At 48.1% G+C, this 25,566-nt stretch overlaps 1 protein-coding gene and 1 long non-coding RNA gene across 4 annotated transcripts; both read left to right on the top strand.

Moving 5' to 3' along the window:
* Window positions 1-5,644: 5,644 nt before the first annotated feature.
* PLEKHO1 (pleckstrin homology domain containing O1) lies at window positions 5,645-15,381 on the top strand. Of its 3 annotated transcripts, none has more exons than XM_060139078.1 (6): window positions 5,645-5,801; window positions 6,486-6,632; window positions 11,169-11,309; window positions 12,033-12,137; window positions 12,520-12,621; window positions 14,562-15,381. In XM_060139078.1, the coding sequence occupies exons 1-6, from the start codon at window positions 5,772-5,774 to the stop codon at window positions 15,264-15,266; spliced, it is 1,230 nt and encodes a 409-aa protein (XP_059995061.1). In that variant the 5' UTR covers window positions 5,645-5,771; the 3' UTR covers window positions 15,267-15,381. The 3 variants fall into 3 exon arrangements, with proteins under 3 accessions (XP_059995061.1, XP_059995060.1, XP_059995062.1); XM_060139077.1 differs by having other exon boundaries at window positions 11,169-11,351; XM_060139079.1 differs by lacking the exons at window positions 5,645-5,801; window positions 6,486-6,632 and adding an exon at window positions 9,553-9,620 and having other exon boundaries at window positions 11,169-11,351.
* Window positions 15,382-17,429: 2,048 nt separating this feature from the next.
* LOC132514412 (uncharacterized) lies at window positions 17,430-21,485 on the top strand. Its single transcript, XR_009538773.1, has 2 exons — window positions 17,430-20,501; window positions 21,284-21,485. It is a non-coding gene; the product is annotated as an uncharacterized LOC132514412 (long non-coding RNA).
* The last annotated feature ends 4,081 nt before the right edge of the window (window positions 21,486-25,566 follow it).

Below are 25,566 nucleotides of genomic sequence, written 5' to 3'. Positions count from 1 at the left end.
ATATAAGTGATTTGTTTTTGTTTCTTTGGGGTTAATAACTATTTATGGGAATATATGTGATGAGGCATGAGCTGGCTTTACACAAAACTTAGAGAAGGCATTGCCTCTACCCAAAGGATATTTAAAGTCTGTCAAGACAAATAATAAATTCTGGTGTCAGTGGGACTTCCCTAGTGGCACAGTGGTTAAGAATCCACCTGCCGATGCAGGGGACTCGGGTTCAATCCCTGGGCTGGGAAGATCCCACATGCCACAGAGCAACTAAGCCCATGCGCAACAACTACTGAGCCTGTGCTCTAGAGCCCACGTGCCACAACTACTGAAGCCCATGCATCTAGAGGCCATGCTCTGCAACAAGAGAAGCCACTGCAATGAGAAGCCCACACACTGCAACGAAGAGTCGCCCCCGCTCGCTGCAACTGGAGAAAGCCCCCGTGCAGCAACTAAGACCTAATGCAGCCATAAATAAATAAATTTATTTATTTGTTTGTTTGTTTGTTTTAAATGACTCATTTAAAAAGGAGTCATCATTTCTTTTTTCAATCTTTTGGCCGCACCACGCGGCATGTGGGATCTTAGTTCCCTGACCAGGACCCCCTGCAGTGGAAGCGTGGACTCTTAACCACTGGTGTCAATTTCACTTCTCTTGAAAGCAGTGGAAACTGATAATGTCATTAATACCAGGAAATTATCGTGTGCTCAAATCATATCACAGTCCCTCTTTGGTGCTTTGTAATAAATTTTTTAGACCTTTTATGTTGATTAACATTCTCTAGCATCAGATAGCCTAGGCTCAAATCTGTGTCAAGTTATGTGGCTTTGGGAATGTTATTAAGTCTCTGTGGCTCAGGTTCCTCATCTATAAAAAGAGAGTAGGGCTTCCCTGGTGGCGCAGTGGTTGAGAGTCCGCCTGCCGATGCAGGGGACAGGGGTTCGTGCCCCGGTCCAGGAAGATCCCACATGCCGCGGAGCGGCTGGGCCCATGAGCCATGGCCACTGAGCCTGCGCGTCCGGATCCTGTGCTCCGCAACGGGAGAGGCCACAACAGTGAGAGGCCCACGTACCGCAAAAGAAAAAAAAAAAAGGAGAGTAATAAAGTACCTCCTCATAGGAGCATAAGGACTAAATGAAATGAGAGAATACATTTAAAACACTTAGAACTTTGGTATATAGTAAACCACCGAAATTTGACTAATAATAGTAAGTAAGATTGACTGCTGTCTCCAAGTTGGGGATACAAAATCACTACACAAAATGGTTGGATTCCTGTCATCCTCCCACTACATTAATCAGCAGTTCAAGAAGTAGAGGGAAGAGGTGAAGGGTCATCTGATCCATCTCCCTTTTCCCCATTCCTCTCAGCTCTCTACCATTGTTTCTTCACCTTACACTCATGCGAAGCCCTAAGCCTTTTGTCTATATTACAGCTAAGAGCTAAGATCTAATAAGTTCTGTTGTGTTTTGGTTGTTTTTTTTTTAATAATAAAAAAAGTAAGGCAGCCTTACTTTTAAGGCTAGGGGAGACAAGTTTTAAATGCAGCGTTTTACAAGTTACATAGTCTTTTCAAATAAACAGAAACCTCCTTCCTCCAAGCAGGATTACCTGTGCTTGCCTTTCTCTTGGCAAGATAGCTCTGGAATAAGAACAGAGATTTTTCTAATATCATTCTCCTCATTATTCACCTGCTTCCATTGTGCCTACTCAGCTAACAATATCAAGAAGTCTAGGGACTTGCCTGGCGGTCCAGTGGTTATGACTCCTTGCTTCCACTGCAGGGGGCCCTGGTCAGGGAACTAAGATCCCGCATGCCATGCAGTACAGCCAAAAAAAAAATTTTTTTAAGTCTAAGAAATGAGCCTTACCTTCAGGATGTTTTATGCCAGAAGTTGGCATTTCTTTATTAAGGATCAAAGATTCATATTTTTATTTAAGATTTACAGAGCTGATTACATTATTACCGGTCCTTTATTTTTTTCCTTTAAAAACATCATTTTTTTTTTCAATCTTTTGGCCACACCGCGCGGCATGTGGGATCTTAGTTCCCTGACCAGGGCCCCCCTCCCGTGGCAGCGTGGACTCTTAACCACTGGACCACTAGGGAAGTCCCTAAAAACGTCATTTTAATTAAGGTCTCATGCTTTTTTTAAATTTTTTTGCGGTACGCGGGCCTCTCACTGTTGTGGCCTCTCCCGTTGCGGAGCACAGGCTATGGACGCGCAGGCGGCATGTGGGATCTTCCCAGACCGGGACACAAACCCGTGTCCCCTGCATCGGCAGGCGGACTCTCAACCACGGCGCCACCAGGGAAGCCCTAATTAAGGTCTCATGCTTTTAATGACCTCTCTTCCAGAGATTGAAGTGCCTAGTCAAAACCTCTATGTCCCATTTACTCTACAAAAGCCAAGGTGCTTGTTTTTAGGTAAACAACTGTTTGGATAACAGTTTTTGCCCAGTAAATATACAGGCAGCAATTCAAAATCCTTATCTCTGATGGCCCACTTCTTCGTCGCTTAGGTGGAGTTACTTATAAAATAGTCAATTTAAGAATAAAGCTACTGACAGTTGTGTCTTATCCATGGTGATGCAGTTAGGGAGGTAACCCCACCATGAGTAGTACCCCCAGTATCTTTTTTTTTTTGCGGTATGCGGGCCTCTCACTGTTGTGGCCTCTCCCGATGCGGAGCACAGGCTCCGCACACGCAGGCTCAGCGACCATGGCTCACGGACCCAGCCGCTCCGCGGCATGTGGGATCTTCCCAGACCAGGGCACGAACCCGTGTCCCCTGCATCGGCAGGCGGTCTCTCAACCACTGCGCCACCAGGGAAGCTCCCGCCACCAGTATCTTATCTCCACCAAAGAAGGACATTGAGTTATCTGAGTTATTTTTGTGGTTTGTGTGTGCGGTAATGTCAAGCTCACTGAGGAGACAGTGCTGTGAAAATGAGAAATGGAACCCATAAGTTGTTACTCTGAGATTTCTCACTTTCGAATTGGTCTTCAGAAATAGTCTCAGTTCATAGAACCCAAGTCAGGTGCCACAAGGTTCACCTGGTAGAGAGAAGTAAAGCTTGAAGAACAGGACCGGGGAGGAGTATGGCTTATGGGAAGAGGGATGAGTAGCAAGACAAAGGGAGACAAAGTAAGGGAAGGTAGGGGCAGGATGATAAGATGAGGCAGTGCAGCGGTGCAGGTTAATGAGAGAGAAAACCAGAGATTTATGTAACATCTCCAGGAGCAAATAGGCAGGGAAGGTTCTCCAGCCCACATGCATCTGTTCTGGAATCTGAAAATTACTTTGGAGGGTTTTGATTTTTTAGGAGTCCCTCTGCCTGATATTCCACGAAGCTCCAGCTCCTGCCTGATACAGCACATAGGACCCTAGTACCTTGCATACAGGACATACTCAAGTATTTGCTGACTAAAGGAAGATGGGGCAAGTCATGAATTACTTTTTTCCCCATAAACCAGAATCTATTTAAACTAAGAGTCCAAACCACTCCTATCTACCTGGCAAGCAAGCCCTCAAAAGATCAAACAGGGTAGTGTTCTTACCAGTATGATGGGACATTTTGCTTCCTTACTTATGAAGATACCCTGGATTTTCTCATTCTTTTTAAATCACTTTTTAAATAGAGAGGGTGGGAAATAGAGATGGTGGGAAGGGGAGTGTGTGTGTGTGTGTGTGTGTGTGTGTGTGTGTGTGTGTGTGTGTGTGTGTGTGTGTGTGTGTGTGTGTGTGTGTGTGTGTGTGTGAGAAACCTAAACAGAGTGGAGTCAGAAAACCTGGATTCTGATCTAGTTAGCCAGTAACTTGCTGTGTAAACTTGGGCAAGTCCGTTGATTTGCCATGCCCTGTTTCCTCATTTTCCAAGTGGGAATAATATTTATTCTATTGATATATACCTCACAAGGTGGCACTAAAGAGTTAAAGAAATGATATATGAGAGCATTTTGAAAGGATACATTTCTATATGAGTCTAAAATACAGGAATTAATTAGTATGGTAAATGAAAAGAGGTTAAGAGGAATATTATTGGATTAGGGGAAAAAGGGGCCTCAGAAAAGAGAAAAGCCCCCTCCTTTATTTGACAGATACCAGAAAAAGCCAAGACCACTCCACTCCTTAATTTGGCCAACATTTTCTTTTATCTTGAGACATCTCTGAAAAAAGGGGTTCTTTCTTTTTCCTGCTTCTCTGTGCCAGGGATTTGTATTCATTTTGAAGTTACTGTCTGCCTACCATATGCCAGGCAATGTGTTCGTTAGCTCATTATTATTTAGTAATTAGCCCTAGAGGGCAATACTGTGTTTTTAAAGGACTTTCATGGGTTATCTCATATATTGCCCTATCTTTCCTTGTTGATGGAATTGGCAGTCACTACTTAATATGTAGAGGAACTGAGGCCCAAAGAAATTCAGTGACTTGACCAAAGACCACGGGGCAGTGATGAAACTAGTACCCAAACCTAGGTTTCCTGACTTTCCTCTTCCTGTTAAATGGGTACTGGGAGAAAAATGAAGTTACCAAGATGCTGGTGTGTGGGCTCTGAGGCAGATCTGGCTTAGGGGTCATCAGCAGAGCCTTCCCTAGCTAGGGCATCCTCTGGGCATTGCGGTAGACAGGATGGAATTTTTACGTGTCAGTGCATCAGGGAGAGATACCAGGTAGTAGGAAGTTTAAGCCTCACCTGGAGCTTGTCTGTAAAGCCACTTGGTCTAACAGACCAGGGCTCTGGAGACAGACAGTTCTATTCCTGCCAGCACTTACAGTGTGTCTGCAAATCCCTCAGCCATTCTGAATCTCACTTTTCTCTCTGTGCAATGGAGATCATAATACGTACCTCGTACTTAGGGTTATTCTCCTGAGGCTCAAATAAGGCCTGAGGCTTTGTAAACTGGAAGAAATGTGTATTAATATTAACTTCTCTTCCACGGAGTCGCCCTTCACATCGGTACCCTCCATAAAACTTTTCCCCAACGGTTGACCTGCCCAGACCACTATCTGTACCACCTAGGGAGTGTGAATTCCAGTTGCCAGTCCTGGGTAACGCGCCCTTCCAGCTCACGTTCTTGTTTTTGTTTTGGCTTTGAGGGGGAGAGGATCCCGATCTAGGTTATCGCCGGTCTTCATAAACCTCCCTGTCTCTCTATCATCCGCTCCATCCGCCCCTGCCGTCTCTCTCGGCAGGTCGGCCCGGGCTGTCTTTTCTGGCTCCACCTCTCGCTCCGGCGGTCCGTGGGAGTCTCGGACTCCCTGCCTCTCCAGACGCCGTTCTCCGGCGGGGTTTAGGTCTGTCTTCTTCACCCTCAGTGAGTCAGAAACAAAGGAGGGGGGTGGAGGGAGCGCACTCTCTCCGGCTCGGCGATTCGCCCTTTATTCTGAACTCGCAACGTCAGCGGGCGGGTGGATGGAGCTGCGGGGCGCGGGCTGGGCCTCCCACAGCGCGCCGGGCCGGGGGAGCGGCCGGGCCGGGCCGGGCCGGGCGGGCGGGCGGCGGGGGAGCTTTCGGGGGCCCAGGCCGCGTGGGCGCCGGGATGGAGGGCGCCGAGGGGCGGGGAGCGGGCGTGCGTGTGTGTGCGAGCGCGAGGGAGGCCGGCCTTTAGTGTAACCGGAGCTACAAAGAAGGGGAGAGGGAGGGAGGGAGGAGCGGCGGCGGCGGCGCCGGGGGCCTCTCCGCACCCTCCCCCTGGGCAGGAGCCCCCTCGAAGCGGCCTCGGCCCCCGACGCGGGGCCGCCCCTCGGCGCCCGCGTCCGCCCGCCCGCCCGGAATGATGAAGAAGAACAATTCCACCAAGCGGGTGAGTGCGCCCGCCCGCCCCGTGCCCGCCGCTGACTTTGTGCCCCGAGGACCCCAGCCCCGTCGGGGCCGCGGGCGGCCGGGTTGGGGGCCGGGGACGCCCCGCGCCAGCCCCCTCCTTCCGGCCCGTGGCCCGATCGCCGGTCCCCTTAGCCTCGGCCTCGGCGCGCTGGGCCCCACGACGAGGCACCGGCGGGGGCTTTTGTTTGTTTACTTGGGCTGGGGGTTAACTTGGCTGAGTTTCTACCCGACCCCCGGCCTCCCCTTCCTCGGGCGGCTGGCGGCCGCCGGCATCGCGCTCTGCAGCGGCGAGAAGACAATGAGAAATAAAATAAAATGCCGTTAATCCCGGCGCGGCGAGGAGGGAGGCTGGGGGAGGGGGCGGGGGGCTCGGCGGAGACCCGAAGGCCACCCCTCGGCTCCAGCCGGGCCCTCACCCCTTCCACTGGCAGTTCCAGTTGTTTATTTGGGAGAAGGGGGAGGGGAGCGATGGGGAAGCGAGTTCCTTGGAGTGAAAGGCTTTGAAGAAGTGGGGAGCGAACGCGGGTCTCCCAGACTCCAGCTGCGGCGGGGCGGACGCGGGAAGGAGGGGACCGGGGACTGAGGAGGGCGCTGGGGACGGAACGGGAGGAGGAAAAAGCTGTAATCACCTAATCGTGTGGTTCTCATCTGGCTCGGGGGGCAGGGGCCTCAGGATGGAAATCATCAGTCTGCACCGCCTGAGAAGGTCGGCTGGGTCCGGAAATTCTGCGGGAAAGGGATTTTCAGGGAGATTTGGAAAAACCGCTACGTGGTGCTGAAAGGGGACCAGCTCTACATCTCCGAAAAAGAGGTAGGTGCCCTTTGCCGCTAACTATCCCTGTTTTCTCATAGTCCCCACTTTGTCTCTCCGCAGGGGTCTTATCTACTTCTCATCTCCCCCTTACCTCATTCCTCATTTTGTTCCAAAAGCTAGTTCAGCGGTCTGGTTGGTCTCTACCCCCATCTTATCTGCAGAGAAAGGTCACCCTTTAATGAGGAGACTGGAGTTAGAATTAGAAGTTGAGTTTGCATCTTATTTAAAAATTTTTCTTTGGAAATACCTTTCTGACAACCATGATAACTCCCTCCCAAGAATGTCCCAAAAGTTTTAAGTGTCCCCTGCTGGCCCCCACCCTATCCTGGCCTCTAGCTGACCGTAGGATTATTTTTTCTTTGCTGTTGCTGCTGAAACACTGTTCAGCTTATTCTCCACTCCTTCCTGCCCTCCCCATCCCAACCCAGCTAGCCTCCCCTTTCCTGTCTCTCACAGGGACATATACAAGTCATATCAGTAGTGCAGCTGCCCTGAATCACAGAAAACACACATACAACCCAGGGTCAGTCTCACATGACCTCAGGTAGAGTATTTGTAAGTGGCAGTGGTTTCTGTTGAAGCCAGTGTCCCTAACCAACATGTTCTCTGTTCCCCATCCCCACTCCACTGAAAAACAAAGAAGCAGGGAACTCATTCTCCATTCCTTCCTGACCAGCTGCCCCCCACCAGTTATAGCAGAAGGGAGAATGGAGTTATGAATCCCTGTGTGTCTGTGTCTTTGGGGCTATAGTTAAAATGAAAACCACAGTCCACATTGGGTCAGAACCTGAGCCCACATATTGAATCCAGATTACTCTCTCTGTTATCTCTAATTCTTGGGATAAATGACACATAGTAATATTGAGAAACTGAAATTGCCCCTCTGTAGGTTAGAAGTCATTCCAGTCCCTACCTCTTTGACTGTGTCAGCATCGCCTAGGAGACTGTCCTGAGTTCCCCTAGTAGGATGACCCTCCACCCGCCCCCTCACCCAGGGCTAACTGCGAAGTCCTCCCTGAGTTCTAACCTCTTCTGCTTTCTGCATAGACTATATTTAGGTAAATAAATCCTTTTATGGTATTGAAATAGACACATGCGCAGTCCTAGAGAAAGTATTCATCTGAACAGGACATCTACTGAGGCAGCTAAGAAAGAACTAAGCTGTGCCAGGGCCAAAGAGATCCCTCATAAGGGTATTTAAACCTTGCTGTTTACACTGAGAACTTGGTGATGGAGTGAGGTGAGAAACACTTTGACAGGAGAATTTATTTTTAAGGGTCACCTCTGCCCAACCCCAAATCCTACCCAAGGTTTTTCCACAATGTGTGGGCTTTCCAGGGGGTGGTTTTTGGCTTTTTTTTTTCTTAGGCAAGTGTCAAAGTGTATCTCCTCTCTTCCCTGAACTCCATAATGGCAGGAAACTCTAGTAGCGATCAGGGAGAACTTCCCACACATCAGTGGGGAAAACATGTGATCAGGGAAAGGGTAGAAGGAACAAGACATCTTTTTCTTGTTTGTATTTGTTCAAAGAACAGAGTCAGGGGGCAAAAGAGCGTAGTTGACCCTTGTTTGTGGAGGAAGGGGTACTGAGACAGGGGAAAGGATGGAATGACCGCAGCTTAGGATGTCTGGTATCCTGTGAGTCAGGAGCATCTGACCGATCATGGGGCCAACTGCCCACTGCTGAGAAAGGCATAGGAAAATAGGGAATAAGCCTATTGGTAGTACTCTTCTTTGGGGCCAGTTTCCACACTACAAAGGCCTAGGTTAAAGGTGAAACTGATCAAGGACTATAGGCTTTATTCTGTCCACTTCCCAAAAGCTCCAGAGCCAACAGAGTCAAGATTCTTTTTAATATAGTATGATGTTTGTAATTTACATGGGCTTTTTAAATTTTATTTATTTATTTATTTTGGCTGCACTGGGTCTTGGTTGCGGCACGCAGGATCTTTGTTGCATCCTGTGGGATCTTTAGTTGTGGCATGCGGACTCTTAGTTGCAGCATGCACACGGGATCTAGTTCCCTGACCAGGGATTGAACCCCAGCGCCTGCATTGGGAAGCTAGGAGTCTTACCCTCTGGACCACCAGGGAGGTCCCAGTAATTTATATGTTAATGCAGGAAATCCCTAACCCTCTCCCCTAGAATTTGCGCCAGTATTTTTTTGCAACTGCCCCCACCAAAGAAATCCTTCTGTATTTGTTGTTAATAATCGTTTTCTTCATTCTTAGTCAAAGGGCACCTTATGATCATGGAGCTGATGTATAGGAACAGAAACTAGACCTTAGGGAGACCTCATGGTAGAGGAAATTGAGTTCAAGGCATCTTTTTTTGGCAAGCATGGGAAAAATTCCTTTCTGTGGGCTAAGGAGAAAGAATCAGGGGAAAGGGTTGACTTTTGTGGGTGGTAATTATAAATGAGACTGTGGGAATTAGATGGGCAAAAACAATACAGTGGAGAACTAGGGTCTTGGAGTTGTCCATCTTCCCTGGGCACTGGAGTATGCTTGTTTCACTGCTTTACCCCATCTCCTACCCCTGCCTTATGAGGGGCTAACCTCTGTCAATGTCTTCTGCTCCCCAGAGCTCCTTATCAGTTGTGTCCAAGCCAGAATATCTCCCTTTCCCTTCCCTTCCCCTCTGTTCCCCTCCCCTTCCGTTCCCCTCTCCTCCCCTCCCCTAAGGAAAACAGAACAAGTAACTCTTTTCCCCTGGCTACATACACACACCCAGCACTTTCCTCTCCAAGATTTCTGGTCTCTGCTGATAGCCTCAGCTCTGAGGAAGGAGGGGAAGAGGAGTGATGCATCACCCAGCATCCCTGCTTCCATGTTTCTGGGAATTGTTCTGGGACACCCCTTGCCAGCATCTTGTCCACTTTCACCTACAGCCTTCAAGGCTTCTGGTCACTTCCTAGTCCAAAACCCGGGAGCCCAGGATAGGGGAGAGCCCTGGAGGAGCCAGGTCACGTGGAAACAAAGCAAGGTGGGTGTATGAGCAGCCATTCACCTGAATGAGTCTGTGTCAGCCCCCTGGGTCCAGTGCCAAGTCAGAAGGATAGGCAGATACAAGAGCAGAGATCGGCTGGGGGATGGAAGAGAGAACCAGGTGGATTAATGAAGTCACCTCCAGGCACACAATTCCTATTTCAGAGCTTGAGATGTGGGGACTCTTTTGTGAAATACTTCCAGTCAGAGAGGGTAGATGTCTTCCAAGGAACATATGAGGCTACTTTTGACTGTTTAATTTTAACAAGACAAGTGCTGGTGGTTTTCATCTCTCATCCCAGAAAAACCTGAACAGCTCATTCCACAGGGTCTTCCAGTCCCAGGCGCAAGTAGCAGAGGGTGAAAGGGTTTTCTAATCACAGGCTGCTCCGTCCAGGCCAGTGATGAAGACTTCTTTCCTCTTGCAAGCCAAATCACAGCTTCAGAGGATTAGGGCTATGGGAATACCTTAGGGGAGAGGAGAAAAAACCCTGAGAAGTTTAAAACGGACCTTGGCAGAAATGTTAGTAGAATTTGCTTTGTGGCGCTCATAAAAGGCTGGTTGGGGTTGGAGGATGTAGACGGAACTGTGGTCTCTGAGTAGACATTCAACAAGAGAGTTAAGAGCCAAATGATGGATAGAAATGCTGAGAGTGGAACCGGGTGCAAGATGGCACCTTCTACAAGCAGGAAGGGCTCAGTTTAGACACAAGGAAGAACTTCCTGGCAGTAAGGGCTCAAACTGGAATCATGGAAACAGGTAGCAGAACACTTTTTTCCAAGTAGTCCTCCAGGGAGAGTATAAATGCATCTTTGCCTAGAGAGCAGTGGATAATTAAGTGGCTTCTCAAGCCCACAGGAGCTAGGTTGGGTTGTCACGGTACCTTGGAAGGAAGAAGGAGGGGTAGGAACTACAGGTGTGTTTTTCACCCTGTCTGAACAAACTCAACAAACTGAACACGGGCTGCTGGTCCTATGGTGCTGAAGCTTCTGAAAAGAAGGAGATAGATCAGTCTCTTCATAATAGTATGTATTTAAGGAAGGAGCCAGGGGATAATGGGATGGATAAGAAGGCAACAGCGTAAACATAGGACAGGGGAGGGCGGAGGCAGCCCTTCGTTCCCTCCAGACATCCCCTGATATTGACCCTGCCTTTACCTCCTCCCTCTGGACAATCAAGGGCCATCCAGGTCTTGCTTACTTCAGGATGATAGGATTAAACTGTTAGCCCTGTAACCATGTCCTCTGAAGGACAAAGTGGGAGTCACAGTGAAGAGAGACCTACTGGGGCTCTGGAAATGGTAGCTTGGCTGAGGGGAGTGCGGACAAAGGGTTTAAATGGAAACCCACCTGAGGAATCAGGACATGGGGGGCTGCCCCCCACTGTCAGGCCTCTGTGGGCCTTGGGTAGGACAGCCTTTCTGTAACCTGTCATCCCTCCCCTCTCAGGCTTCTTCTGGTTCCCAAGACTGGTCAGTAACTAACAATTTGGGAGAAGGGACTAAGTAATTTTATCCTCAGCACCTCACCTCCAACCCTCCCCTAGGTAAAAGATGAGAAAAATGTTCAAGAGGTGTTTGACCTGAGTGACTATGAGAAGTGTGAAGAGCTCCGGAAATCCAAGAGCAGGAGCAAGAAGAATCATAGCAAGTTCACTCTTGCCCACTCCAAACAGCCTGGGAACACGGTACGCTCCGCCTGCCGCCTGGGCCACCGGAACATCGACCAGGTCAGGGGTGTGGGGAGCAGAGGAGAGCACCTGCCCCTTCAGGATCTCTCTCTCAGCTCTCTTGGCTCAGAGGCCCTGAATTATTGCTCTCCTGCCAGCTTTTATTATTTAACCTGAGAATATCATGGCCATTTCCTTCCTTCCAGGCAAGCCAGCCTTTAAACTGTCCAGCCACAAAGATCATATCTCTCTCCCTCTCTCTGTCTCTGTCTCTCTCTCTCTAACACACACACACACACACAAATACACAAACACACCCCTCTTGGGAGACAGCCACTTTTCCCTGTACTGTGATAGGCGGTTGAAATTCTGAATCTAATTTCTCTTGTCTGAGGAAACCCAGGGAAGCCATTCCTGTCAAATTCTATTTCTTCAAACATTTAAAGATCTTTATTTTAGTACCTGTCCTTCCCCAAACCTCCTCTAATTATCTCCAGTGCCGTATTAATATCTGGTACCCTTCTAAGCTCCTCATTGGTCGTTTCTAAAACAGCCTCCAAGCAGTGGCATTTTGCAGGAATAGAGGCTGATTTCCTTTAGTTACGGATGACTCCAGAAGTAGAATCTCTCTCCTTCCAAGAGCTGGGTCTAAGAGAATGAGATTATAATTTCTTACTTCTTCACTGTCAAGGTGAGGCCAAATGTAAAACCCTGACTGAAACAAGAATCTTCTCCTCACAGGCACCCAACTTGATCTTCCTGGCAGTGAGTCCGGAAGAGAAGGAATCATGGATCAACGCCCTCAACTCCGCCATCACCCGCGCCAAGAACCGCATCTTGGATGAGGTCAGGAGGTTTATTGTGGGGAAGGGGACGCTGAGGCAGAGGGAGCAGAATGACTCACTGAAGAGGGAAGAGGATGGTGTGGGCCCCATTTACTAGCTCCCCACCAGCTCTGCTCTTTATTTCCCTTTTGAAACCCTATTCTCCTTCTGACTTCTAAGTCTTTTCTGCCAACTTCTCTTTCCCCACTTTCTGATGTATGGGCCAGCCCTGGGCCAGCTTAAGGAGCCCCTTCATGTCCAATACATCCCTTGCCCTTGGACTTGCTCAGAAATTGTTCATGAGGTGGGATTATTCCCAGTCCAGGCATGTTCAGGCCTCAGGGGAAGCTGGGTTGGGACAGAGTCTCCAAATAGCACCCATGACTCACAGTGCATCTCTTCAGGTCACCGTTGAGGAGGACAGCTATCTCGCACACCCAACTCGAGACAGGGCAAAAATCCAGCACTCCCGCCGCCCCCCAACTCGGGGACACCTAATGGCTGTGGTATGTAAGACTATAAGAAAGTAAAAATTGGACTTCCCTGGTGGCGCAGTGGTTGAGAGTCCACCTGCCGATGCAGGGGACACGGGTTCGTGCCCTGGTCCGGGAAGATCCCACATGCCGCGGAGCGGCTGGGCCCGTGAGCCGTGGCCGCTGAGCCTGCGCGTCCGGAGCCTGTGCTCCGCAATGGGAGAGGCCACAACAGTGAGAGGCCTGTGTACCGCAAAAAAAAAAAAAAAAAAGAAAGAAAGTAAAAATTGCTGAAGGGCCAACTCCACGTCAGTTCATCTCAGACAGGACTGTATCTCAGACAGCCCACCAGAGGCATTTGTGTACCAAGGTCAAAGGCTAGGGAAGTCCCTCCACCCTGTTCCCTTTCTTGATTCCTCCAAACCAAAAATATTTAGTCAGCACCTACTGTGAATTTGAAAGTCCTGCCCTCAATAAATGTATCATCCTTTGGGGAAAATGAGATATACCCACAAGGGAAGTGAAAAGTAGAAGAGATGAATACAGTACAAGGCAACATAAGCTACTGTCTGGTGGTTAGCTGTCCTGACGGATAACAGCATTATGTATCACAGGCACTTAGAGGAACAAGGATTTTCTTTCATTTGTCTGAGCTAAGTGTCTAGGGAAAGAGGCACTCGGGTATAGTAGAAAGAGCATGGGGGCCTCCCTGGTGGTGCAGTGGTTAAGAATCCGCCAGCCAATGCAGAAGACACGGGTCCGAGCCCTGGTCTGGGAAGATCCCACATGCCGCGGAGCAGCTAAGCCCATGCGCCACAACTACTGAGCCTGCACTCTAGAGCCCGTGAGCCACAACTACTGAGCCACATGCCACAACTACTGAAGCCCGTGCACCTAGAGCCCATGCTTCCAACAAGAGAAGCCACCACAGTAGAAACCTGTGCACCACAACGAAGAGTAGGCCCCGCTCGCCACAACTAGAGAAAGCCCGCACACAGCAACAAAGACCTAACACAGCCAAAACTAAAATAAATAAAATAAAATTAATTAATTTTTAAAAAAAAGAAAGAAAGAACATGGGCTTTGGAATCAGACAGAACTGGATTGGAACCTAACTTTGCAGTGTACTCTGAAGCTGCCCGCCTCCAACTGTAAAGTGGGGCAGTAATCATGCCCACTTGAACGGTTGCTGTGAGGAGTGATTGAAACAACATATGTATCAATACATATAAGGTGCTGAATACCATTATCACTTTTTTTTTAATTACAGTATTCTGGAAATAGAACAAGTTTTATTTTAAGGCAAGAAGTTCTGAGGTCCAAATAGCAGAGGGGGTTGAGGTGTGTGGCTCAGAGAATACAGATGGAAAAGGACAGTTACCCTGCCATGCCAGGCATCCTGTATGTGTCAAACCCAACTGATGCTTAGAGTCCACAATACAGAGGAAAAAGACACTCTTCAGGAAGCTCGTAGTAAAGTGGAAAATATGGGAAACAAGCAGGAGAAATTATTTTTTTTAATAAATTGGTATTTTAAAAAAATATTTATTTATTTGCTAACTTGGTTTGGCTGTGCCGCGTCTCAGTTACGGCACGCAGGGTCTTTAGTTGCGGCATGCAGCCTCTTAGTTGCGGCATGCATGCAGGATCTAGTTCCCTGACCAGGGATCGAACCCAGACCCCCTGCATTGGGAGCGCGGAATCTTACCCACTGGACCACCACGGAAGTCCCCCAGGAGAAATTACTTTAAGTCACAGAAAAATAAAAGAAAGAAAGAAGTTTAAGTCACTATCAAAGGAATAAGCAATAGGAAACAAAGTCAGAGGGCTGTGTCAGGAGTGGGGGCTTCTCATTCAGGGAAGGCACGTTGAGGAGGGAAATGACCACAGCTTGCTTCTCTTTCAGGCAGTCAGTCCTGAAATGCTCACTAACGACAATCTACCCCCTTCATTCTCTCCTTCTCCCTCTGCAGGCTTCAACCTCTACCTCGGATGGCATGCTGACCTTGGACCTGATCCAGGAGGAAGACCCTTCCCCTGAGGAACCAACCTCCTGTGCTGAGAGCTTTCGAGTCGACCTGGACAAGTCTGTGGCCCAGCTGGCAGGCAGCCGGCGGAGAGCAGACTCAGACCGCATCCAGCCCTCCTCGGACCGGGCAAGCGGCCTTCCCCGACTTTGGGAAAAGCCAGACAGAGGGGCCACCTACACCCCCCAGGCACCCAAGAAGTTGAGCCCCGCAGAAAAAGGCCGCTGTGCCTCCCTGGAGGAGATCCTGTCTCAGCGGGACACTGCCGCAGCCCGCACCCTCCAACTGCAGGCCCAGGACCCCCCGACCCCCATCCCACCCCACCCGGGGCAGCTGTCCCGGATCCAGGACCTGGTAGCAAGGAAACTGGAGAAGACTCAGGAGCTGCTGGCAGAGGTTCAGGGACTGGGAGACGGGAAGCGAAAGGCCAAGGACCCCCCTCGGTCTCCTCCCGATTCTGAGTCAGAACAGCTGCTGCTGGAGACAGAGCGGCTGCTGGGAGAGGCGTCATCAAATTGGAGCCAGGCGAAGAGGGTGCTCCAGGAAGTCAGGGAGCTGAGGGACCTGTACAGACAGATGGACCTGCAGACCCCCGACTCCCACCTCAGACAGCCCAGCCAGCATAGCCAGTACCGGAAGAGCCTGATGTAGAGGAAGGTGACAGAGTCTGGAACGTGTGGGGTGGACAGACTCTTATCTCCAAGTGTTGCAGGATACAGCTTTTTTATTTACCTCAGTCAAAAAAGAAAACAAAAACACGATCAAATTCGTTGCTCTTGCTGCTGCCCGACCCTCCTACAGCCCTTATTTCCCAAACTCCTTTCCCCCCATCTATCTCTCTGAGACCTAAATTGCCTCAGATCTGGGGAGGAGGTGACCCCTACAGCAGTATTAAGAAGCTTTCACCTGTATGAAGAGAGAGAGGGTGACGGAGGCACAGTCTGACCGTATTACACGCACCACCCCTCTGAGGTGTGGTGAGGAATATCCTGCTGCTCCCAAAGATGTATCTGGGCTCCTAAGTTTAGAGGGGGAGGTGTGGGCCGTCTCTTGTGTCCCATTCCAAGTTTTCAATCTGAGGGTGAAATTTCAGCCACTCAGTCCTAGCTCAAGAGATGTGGGAGCCAGTGCCACCTGTCCACGCACACACAAGTGAAATTTATCCCAGTCCCGAGGAGGGTTTGTGCGATTAAAACACCCCCAGCCCCGCCACCGGGCACTGGCTTCTCACGCCTAGCAGCCTCTGATTGCGATCACGCTGCCTGGCTTTCTTGTATGAGGTGTTTCTTCCCTTCCTCTCTCACACCCTTCCCAACACTGATTCAGAGATACAGCCCTGGACGGATGGGATGGATTTGGTCATTTGGCTAGGGGCGCCTAGCACAGGGGAACCGGGGACGGTCAACCCCACGGAAGAACCAAACTAAAACGGAAACTGATTTGTGATGCAAGCTGGGTAGGATGAAGGGGAAAGCCAAATATATGCCCAGGTTCCTCTTTCGGCCAAGCTAGGGTTTCCTGTAGCCTCTCCCTCTCCTTCCTCGAACCTTACTTCCAACACTAATCAAGCCCCAGCTTTAGAAAAACATCTTTATGCTCACACCACCACCCTCCTGACCACCTCTGCAGCTGCCAGACTTCCCGACGTTCTTGTCTGTGGTAGAGACTACACAGCTCATTTTGATTGCTTCTTCCCTCTGAAGTTTCTAAGATCAGGTTTAATAACAGTGATAGTGTCCAGAGAAGAAGAAGGCGACATATGAATGATTTTTGGAAAGAAGGGGACAGTCCCATGAATCAAGTAATGAAGGGTTAAAAAAAAACACTTTGAAGTACAGTTGACCCTTGAAAAGTGCGAGGGTTAATCCACCTGTAAATTAACAGCCCTCCATATCCATGGTTCCTCTGCACCTGAGGGCTCAACCAACCGCAGACTGTGTAGTACTGTAGGGTTTATTGGAAAATACCTTTATGTAAGTGGATCTGTGCAGTTCAAACTTACGTTGTTCAAGGGTCAACTGTAGACCCCCTGCTTCCTGATCCCCTTCCCTAGGTCCCCTCTCACCTCCAAGAGCCAAAACCTAGAGTTCACCTAAGGGTGAGAGGGGAGAAGAGGAGAAAATGGGGACAAACTGTGCGTACGTCCTGGCCACGAAGCTGCCCTCGTGTGACATTCAGGAAGGTGGGGTAGGAGGGAAACAAGGAAAATCCTTTGGGCAAAACACAGACCCTCAATTGCCACTCTTCTGCTCTGACATTACTCCATAACCCCCGTAAGCAAGATGGGGGAATCTGTCCAAGTTGAACATCTGTAGGAAAGAGAGATTCTCATGCTCTTTCGGTCCCCACCACTCACAGTCATGAAGATTTCCCCTAGATTTATCCTGTAGATAACTAAATCACATGTATCCTTGAGTGAGGAGAGTACACCAGAGTGCCACCTACATGTCATTCCCAGAGTCTCCTGGGGTAGGAGGGGAGGGAGCCTGGGTCTCCAGACTTCCTATCCTCCAAACAAGTTTTGCTCACCTAAACTCTAAGCATGGTCAGCAGAGCTACCCGTTGTCACAAATATTGAAAGCCTAGGTTAAAATATTTACTTTCTATATGTAAGTCTGCATTTTTGTATTAATTTATTTTACCAGCATTTTCCTTCTTCTCTCTTTCTTTTCCTTGTCGCTCCCACATAATGAAGAAAAAGACAAAAGCAAGAATGACATGTATATCCCAACATGCCAATTATCTGTGGCTCCCAGGGGAGCTAGAGGATGGAGGGAGACACCGGAGAGGAGAAAGGTGAGGGGAAGCAGAAAAGAAAGATCAGGGACCCCGGGAGACTAAGGGTTGGGCGCTGGGCTCCTGCAGTCTTAAGGCACCAAAACCAGGCCACAAGGTGGTAAGATGAGGCCAGCTTTGGAACCAGACAGATCTGGGTTCAAATTCTGGCTTTTTAGTTATGAGACCCTGGGCAAGGCACAAGCTTTCCAAGTGTCAGTTTTCTCATCTGCAAAGTGGAAGTGTAAAGACAATGTATGGAAAATGCCTGCCAGCTGGTAAGGGGCAGCTGCTGCTATTATTAGTTTGACTCAGTGGGCTATTAACAGTAGCTCAGGTGGTAGGAGTACAGTTAGAATGAGGCTTAGGGGATGGGGTTACTGTCACTGTGTTCTGGTACACGAGTTGATCCAGTCCACAGACTGTGCCCATAAGCCTTTCTTCAAGGAGAGAGAATACCAGGTACTGGGCTAAAGGCCAGAGATAGAAAGAAGGGAGAAAGCTTGATCTCCTGTCTTCAAGAATTTCAGAGCTTAGCACAAAGCCAGGCTCCCCGCTAGAAAAACAGCTTAAGAGCGTATGCTGGTGGTGGGCTGCTAGCGTGATCTCTGTTAAGGAAGCATGAGCACCGGCACTGTGGCTGGAGGATAATGATGCTGGAACTCTAGCTTTTCCCTCCTCCCAGATCCGTCTTCCCTCACTGCATCACTCCAGTTTCTTTACCTGAAATATTTCCCTTACTTCCTCCCAGTCACGTGTTCTGGGGCAAATGGGTGGATTGAGTAGGGGTGCGGGGCAACCTGCTTACTACACAGTTGCCGATAGACGTTTTTCAGGATGTGTATTTTTCTTCCTCCTTTCCTCTCTTCCAACATCTTTGCTATATTCTTTTCTGACACAAATGAACTGGAAAAGGGAGAATCTTTTGGGAGGCCCCAGGCAAGGGAGATGAGGAAATCCAGTACACACAGAGTTGAAATGGGGCGAGGGGTAGAGACAGGTAAAGAACTAAATGCCATTTCCTATTTCAATGACATTTTCCTCAACTTTTCCTGTTCTTCCCCCATTAACTTGTACAGGTTTGGGGAACAGAGTGCGGTACAGTCCTGACTGGCCTCCATTAGGAAGAATATCTGAGGTGTTGACCTGGAAAGCTGATGAATTAATTTGCATGCTATTTCCACAGCATAGCTGTAGGTTGTTTAGGGTGAAAAGAAAAGGAAAAAAAAAAAAACAACTTTTTCTAACTCCCGCTCCAGCCTTCACAAACCAATGCTGCGCCGACCCTAGGGAAATAGCTTTGCCTCCTTCCCTGCCCTCTCCCAGACCCTCTGCCAACAGTAAGCTCTACCTCATTACACACAAAAAGCAGCCCCGAAGAATCTCTCCCCTTTCTAAACCTTACAGGCAAGGGGACCCAGCCCCATTCTGCAACCCTCAAAGCTCAGCTACAGCCCCTCCCCTTGACACTCCCTCCCCTTGCTGGGTTCGTTCTTTTTTCTGCTGTCTTCCTACCTCCGAGTCTCCCAACAACAGCAGCCAATCCCCAGGCTGCTCTAGAGCCACACCATATATGGAGAGGTTGAAAAGAAACCCGAGTAAATGTGGGAGCGAACACCACACACACACACACACACACACACACACACACACACACACACACACACACACACACACACACACACACACACACACACACACACACACACACACACACACACCTAACACACACACGCTAACAGTTTTTGAGCGCCTCTCTGCACGTGACCCTGTGTCTATTTGTCTGTGTGTTTGACACAAGTCCCACCTTTCCCTGCCCCTGGCTCACCCCACCCAAGAACGAGGAACCTGTTTGCTATTCCCGGCCTTTATTCATGCCCCCTGAGACCATCAATCCAACCAGTTGCCTCTGACCTAGATTCTCTGCACTAATTACAATCCTAACGAGATCTAACAAACATACAACTTAGCACAGCTGAGACCCTCGAGGTCAATTAGTACAGCCCAGCTCAGCTCAGGAAATGGGAGATGGAGCCAGAAACTCTTGTACTTGCCTCACCCCGGCTCCGGCCCCAACCCCAGCCTGGGCTTGAAAGCAGCCTTGAGGAGAATGCAAAAATTAGCAAAACCAGCTTAAAAATAAGATCTTGGAGAGTTAACGAGTATGGAGAGAACTGCGTTAAGGTTGGGGAGAATTGGAGAATACAGATTCCCTGCTCTTCCTAAGTTATCAGGTGGGAGAGGCTGATGCAGCTACAGAAAGGAGGTACATAGGCAGTTTTCATTTTCGTAAAGACAATACGGAGAAGAGTAACTTAGAGAAGAGCAGGTAACATAGAACTGTTGATCTGCATCACAGCCTCCGACTTATTCCCTCCTCCTCTTTGCTTTCTCCTTTGGACAAGTTGGATTTATCTCCCCTGTCTTTCCTGCTGGTTTGGAATAGCTCTGAAATCACCTCTTTCTTTCAAAAATACTAGACTCAACCTCATTCTTGCTTTTCCTCTTCCATATAGTAAAACCATGACAGCAAACAGCCCCTTCCTCCTAAGAAACACAGAAAAATCTAAAATAAGGGTAATCAGTTTTGGGTTGACAAAGTGTTGTCGGACATTTGAGGATGATGCCTAAACTGTCTTCTAGATGAAGAATGAGAGGAAATGGCCACAAGTGCTAACAATGGGAATGTAGTTGCTTTTGCAAATTTGTCCTACCTGGCAGCAAATGCAGCGCAACAGAAAGAAGATTAAGCAGGGCAATGTGGCTCGTTCCCCGTTTTACTGGGTTCCTTTCTTTAGGTGGCAAAACAAGGCAGTGGAATGGTTGCCTGTCCTATATCCTCTGTGTGCAGACCAGTTGTCCTAACCTCATCCCTAACGCCTGTGGCTCTATCAAGGAGCGAGGTGGAAGGAGAGGGCTAGTGGAATCCTCTACACCCGAGTGGGGGAGTGGACTTGGAGCCGCCGCAAGAGCAGAATGTCCTTCTTCCCCCAGCCTTTACCCAGCCTCGTTCAGAGCGCTGCACCCTGCTGGCACCCTGACTCCTCCACAGTCCACTGCCGCAGCAACCAGGAACCCGCAGGGCAGGATGATTCACATAGCATCATGTCTGTATGTTGATGATTCCCAATTTCCTTCCCTGGCCTAACCCCCGGCTCTGGGATCAAGGCACTTACAGCTAAGTACCTATTTGGCATCTTTACTTGGGTGTCTAACAGGCATCTTTTTTTTTTTTCTTGTGATGAGAACTCTTAGGATGTATTAACTTCTTTTAATACAATTTTAAAGGTTATACTCCATTCACAGTCATAACAAAATATTGGCTATATTTCCCATGTTGTACAATACAACATCCTTGAGCCTATCTTACACCCAATAGTTTGTACCTCCCACTCCCCCACTCCTATATCCCCCTCCACTGGTAACCACTACTTTGTTCTCTGTATCTGTGAGTCTGCTGCTTATTTTGTTATATTCTCTAGTTTGTTATATTTTTTCAGATTCCACATATAAGTGATATCGTACAGTATTTGTCTTTCTCTGTCTGACTTATTTCACTTAGCGTAATGCCTTCCAAATCCATCCATGTTGCTGCAAATGGCAAAATTTTATTCTTTTTTATGGCTGAATAGTATTCCATTTTAACAGGCACCTTAAATTTAAGTGTGGTAGATCCTTAAATAATGGCCCTCAATGAATCAACCTCCATCCATGCTCTTGCATTGTGAGTTTACTTCTCCCACTCAAGAGGCATTGCTATTTCTCCAAGTGCTGTCTGAATCTGGGTTTGCCTTGTGACTTGCTTTGACCAGTAGAACGTGCAATTGTGTAAGTTCCAGAATTTAGGCCCTAAGAGGTCTCACAGTGTCCTCTCTGGCCCTCTTAAAATTTAGCTGCAAATAAGAAACCTGGCCGAGCATCTTTGGGATATGAGACCATGTGGAGAAAGAGGCATTGAAACGGCACGAAACCATCCCAAACATCCGAGCCTCTGGGCAAACGCAAGCTAAATGCAGCACAACATGCAAGACCAAAGACCAACCATCCAGTCAGCCCACAGAATTGTGAGAAATTAATAAATCATTGTTGTCTTAAGCCACTAAGTTTGAGGGTGGTTTGTTATTCAGCAGTAGAAACTGAAACACTAAAGTAGGAAACTGCAATACTTAAAACCCAAAACACAGGACACTGGCATTGGGACCAGGCAGTAAACAGAGGCTAGAAGGGCAGCCAAGAGACTATTAGTAGAGGCTGGATGATCGGGGAGGAAATTACCATTGGACGCTGGAGAAAGGGTTACCTTGTGTTAAATAGTGGTGGAATAATTTATGAAACTGTCACCTATGGTACTTTGGAAGATAGAAAATGTACCTAATGAGCTTATTGGAGGTAGCTAAGGAGATTTCCAGGCAGAATGTTGAAAGTACCAGTAAGCTTTTCTTAGCTGTAAATGATAAGGTATTTTTGCAAGAGAAAGGAACCAAAGAAGGAACCATTCAGTTTGCAAGCAAAATTTATTGGAAAAATAATAGAGAGACAGGAACAGTCTCCAGCCAGAAAAACTTTCACCAGTGGTAATTCAGGAGAATGATCTGATGGAGGAGACCCTCCTGCCAGTGAAATGATTCAGGTATTTGAAAAGTATAGGGAAATGACTCATACAAGGACATGAAAATTGGCTGATTGTTACTAAACTGCTTTGGCATCTTATGGGGAGACAAGGAAAAGCAATTACCAACCAATTGAAATTAAGTGTGAAAGCCTGAGGCTTCTTTGGTAGCTTACAAGGAGGTTCTTCTCTCCTGCTGTTAAGAGAGCAGTAAAGAATGAAGACCCAACTCAGAAACTAGTAGAGATGCAGAACTTCAAAGACAAACTTTCACCTGAGGCAGGAAACTAGAACCTTCAGACAGGGTAGATCTGTTGTGCCAGGGCCCTAGTTGAGAAAACCTGTACTGGAACCCTGACACATGGAGTGGGGACATCCGGTATCCTCGGATGGTAGATGTCCCTGAAGATTTTGGTTTCCCATACAAAAGTGATCCACGCCTCCCCGTTCAGAGCTAGCATCACCTATCCCCAGTAAAGGCCCCTCCCTAGAAGGTGGCAGAGGTCAGGATCTGACCCCATCTCCTTTTCTGGCTGCCAGGATGATAACTAGTGCTAAGTCACAGCACAATTTAGCTGAGAACATGTTGGACCTCAGAAGGAAGAAAAGGAACTAACACCCAGTATGTAACAGCAGGAGCAGGAGAGGATGCCATGGATTAGATTTTTTTTTTTTTTTTTTTTTTGCGGTACGCGGGGACCTCACCGCTGTGGCCTCTCCCATTGCAGAGCACAGGCTCCGGACGCGCAGGCTCAGCGGCCATGGCTCATGGGCCCAGCCGCTCTGCGGCATATGGGATCTTCCCAGACCGGGGCACGAACCCGTGTCCCCTGCATTGGCAGGCAGACTCTCAACCACTGCGCCACCAGGGAAGCCCCATGGATTAGATTTTGAGTGTGCTTGATCAAGGGTACCAGAATATAAAACTGGATAAGAAAGAGTTTATTAATTTAGGGGCACTCTCTTGGGATATAGGGTTTACATTTCAGCAAGGACACCAGAGTTGTTTCCAATGTGTTCTTAGAGTGCTCCTAGAAGCCTGGAAAAAGTGATGTCCCACACTGAGCAAAGTTGGAATGCTGGAATTGCCACATCAGACGGTGGAGGAAAGGATTAAAAAGCTTAGGGAGTGGACATAGTGGAATGGATCTATTATTTGAGGCCTGAAGACCCACCAAAGGATTATATTTCATGCAAGGTTCAGAAGACAAACCATTCACCGCAGCCACTAGAGGGGCACCAGCATCACTAAGTTCAGTGGTGGCTCGTCTCTGCAGAGCAGGAGAGGCAATCACAGAGCTGGGGTCATTGATAGCAATGGAGATAATCAAACCCCCCTCCCCATCTCCATCAGTTGAGGCCAAGTGGCAACAGTAGGAACCAGGGGGTCACAATTATCTTAATGAACAGCAAGATTGAAGGGCCAACCAAGGGGGCTTAACCCACAGAGATCTGAGTTGGTTAATAGAACACGATATCCCTAGGGACAAAATAGATGGGCATTGTTTAATATATAAAAAGAATGCAAGACTAGGTGAACAGGGAGCTGAACACTGTTGCCCCAATAAGAAAAAATCATGATCCCTTGATGTGGAGAAATTGGAACCCTTGTGCACTGTTGGTGGGAGTGTAAAATGGTGCAGCCACTATAGAAAACAATATGGTAGTTCCTCAAAAAAATAAAAATAGAATTACCATACGATCCAGCAATCCCACTCCTGGTATATATCCAAAAGAATGAAAGCAGGATCTTAAAGAGATATTTGCACATCCATGTTCATAGCAGCATTATTAACAGTGGGCCAGAGGTGGAAGTAACTCAAGTGTTCACCAAAGGATGAATGGATAAACAAAATGTAGTATATACATACAGTGGAATATTATTCAACCTTAAAAAAGGAAGGAAATCCTGTCATATACTACACCATGGATGAACCTTGAGGACTGCAAAGAAAGCCAGTCACAAAAAGACAAATACTGTATGCTCCCGCTTATATGAAGTATCTAAAATAGTCAAAGTCATATAAACAGGAAGTAGAATGGTGGTTTCCAGGGGCTGCAGGGAGGGGGAAATGGGTTGTTTTTTAATGGATGCAGTTTCAATATTGCAAAATGAAAAATTTCTGGAGCTGGGTTGCACAACATTGTGAATATGCTTAACACTACTCAACTGTACAGTTAAAAATGGTTAAGATGATAAATTTTATGTTTTTTACCACAGCTAAATATATATTTTTTAAAACACTTTATAGGGCTTCCCTGGTGGCGCAGTGGTTGAGAGTCCGCCTGCCGATGCAGGGGACACGGGTTCGTGCCCCGGTCCGGGAGGATCCCACGTGCCGCGGAGCAGCTGGGCCTGTGAGCTGTGGCCGCTGGGCCTGCGCGTCCGGAGCCTGTGCTCTGCAACGGGAGAGGCCACGACAGTGAGAGGCCCGCGTACCACAAAAAAATAAAATAAAATAAACACTTTATAAAAAAGTCATAATCCCTTGTCCAGTTCAAAGACCTGAAACTGCTTTCAGACTTGAAATCTATTGAATGAAAAAGTGTCCAAGTCCCCAGGAGAAAGGAGCCTGCAATGTCACAGCAAGTATACACTGTAATAATTCTACCAGTCCTTCTTGCAAAGGGACTCACAGCCATTTTACTTGGGTGACTGTAAACTAGGAGGTTGGGGGGGAATATCCGGCAGGACACAGGCTCTGAAATGATGCTGATATTCAGAGACCTAAAATGTCATTGTGGACCCCCATTAGAGTGATGGGACATGGGCCAGGTCAAAATGGAGTCCTGGCTGAAGTCAGCTTAAAGGGGGTCCACTGGGTCCATGGCCCCACCTAGTGGTCGTTGCCCCAGTCCCTGAACGTGTAGCTGGGATTGCTATATTTGGCAGTTGGCGAAGCCGCCACATTGGGTTATTGGTTTATGTGATAAGAGCTTTCACAGTGGAGAAGGACAAATGGAAACCTCCAAAACTGTGCACCTCTCCCCACTCCTCTGCTCCCCAGACAAGATGGTAAATAAAAAAAATACCCAAAAAAAAAAAAAAACAAAAAACAATACCCCATTTTGGACGGAAGATAGAAATCAGTGCCGCTCTTTAGGATCTTAAGGATGCAGGGATGGTGGTCGCTACCATACCTCTGTCTAATTCACCAGTCTGGGTCCTGCAGAAAACAGATAGATCCTGGAGAATGACTGTAGACTGTTGCCAGTTCAACTCCACCCCGATTGCAGCCACCACGCTGGACGTGGTCTCATTGATAGAGCATATAAATATGACTTCAAGTACATGATATGTGGCCACTGATTTAGCAAATGCATTCCTCTTTATCCCAATCAGGAAAGAGGATCAGAAACAGCATTCATGTGGACTGAACAACATTCATTTAGTTTTTTCCCCAGGCTGTGGTAACTCTCCAAATCTATGTCGTGATATATTCAGAAAAGATCTAGACCATCTCGACATCCCGCAGAATATCACATCGATCCATTGCATCAATGACATTATGCTGTTTCAGGAGACTGAGCAAAAGGTGGCTAGCACCTTAAAGCCTTGGTAAGACA

Source organism: Lagenorhynchus albirostris, chromosome 2 (genome assembly GCF_949774975.1).
Source record: "Lagenorhynchus albirostris chromosome 2, mLagAlb1.1, whole genome shotgun sequence".
In the NCBI taxonomy this organism is placed as follows: domain Eukaryota; kingdom Metazoa; phylum Chordata; class Mammalia; order Artiodactyla; family Delphinidae; genus Lagenorhynchus; species Lagenorhynchus albirostris.
The sequence above is the reverse complement of the archived record's forward strand: the minus strand, read 5'-3'. Positions and strand labels throughout refer to the sequence as shown.